The sequence below is a fragment of the Crocuta crocuta genome, unplaced genomic scaffold (genome assembly GCF_008692635.1).
Source record: "Crocuta crocuta isolate KB4526 unplaced genomic scaffold, BGI_CrCroc_1.0 scaffold48, whole genome shotgun sequence".
Taxonomy (NCBI): domain Eukaryota; kingdom Metazoa; phylum Chordata; class Mammalia; order Carnivora; family Hyaenidae; genus Crocuta; species Crocuta crocuta.
Window position 1 is genome coordinate 4033341 of NW_027533089.1, and position 602 is coordinate 4033942.

Genomic DNA, 602 nt, shown 5'->3' on the forward strand with positions numbered 1-602 from the left:
GGGCACCCGGGCACAGTCTCCGCGCCTCCGACACCGTCCAGGACCCCAGTTCCCTCCGGAGCTGCCGGCGAGATCTGCATTATGCCAAGGCGCTGCACCAACTCACCTCCACGAAATAGAAGCAGGGCAAGAGGGTCACGCTGTCCTTGATCACTTTGCCCTTTGGCCTCTCCTTCGCCGACATCCCGGCCTGCCCGAGTCCGCGTCCTCCCCCTGGCGAGGTGTGCCCGGCGCAGCCGAGGCGAGCCGCCTTCTCCAGCCGCAAGCGCCCGGCGCCGCTGATGTCACATTCCCCGCGGGCACCGCTGGAGCCAGCGCGTGGCATGCAGCGCCCCCGCCTCTCCCCGCCCCTCTTTGCCGCAAGAGGCTCCCTGAACCGGCAGGTCTCCTTCCTCCCCTACTCTGGCCCTCGCTCCGGGGTTTTCTCCGCCTAGAGACGTCCAGCTCCCTCCCACGAGCTGTTGCTGCAATGGCTTCCCCTCCCCGCCAGCCTCCCTCTGCTCTCCACCGCCCTTGCGAGGCTTGGCGCTGTCGGAGGAGCTTGACGTCAAGAATCGGAAAAGGGGGGACGCACCCCTGGATATTGCAGCAGAGAGGCTGAG

The 602-nt window shown here is 67.4% G+C and overlaps 1 protein-coding gene across 1 annotated transcript in view; it reads right to left on the minus strand.

Moving 5' to 3' along the window:
* Positions 1-266, minus strand: part of PLPPR4 (phospholipid phosphatase related 4) — a 40771-nt gene extending 40505 nt beyond the window's left edge. The window contains exon 1 of the mRNA XM_077746095.1: positions 107-266. Within this exon, the coding sequence (XP_077602221.1) occupies positions 107-184 (78 nt within the window). The 5' untranslated portion in view covers positions 185-266. The remainder of the gene's footprint in view (positions 1-106) is intronic.
* Between the last annotated feature and the right edge of the window lie 336 nt (positions 267-602).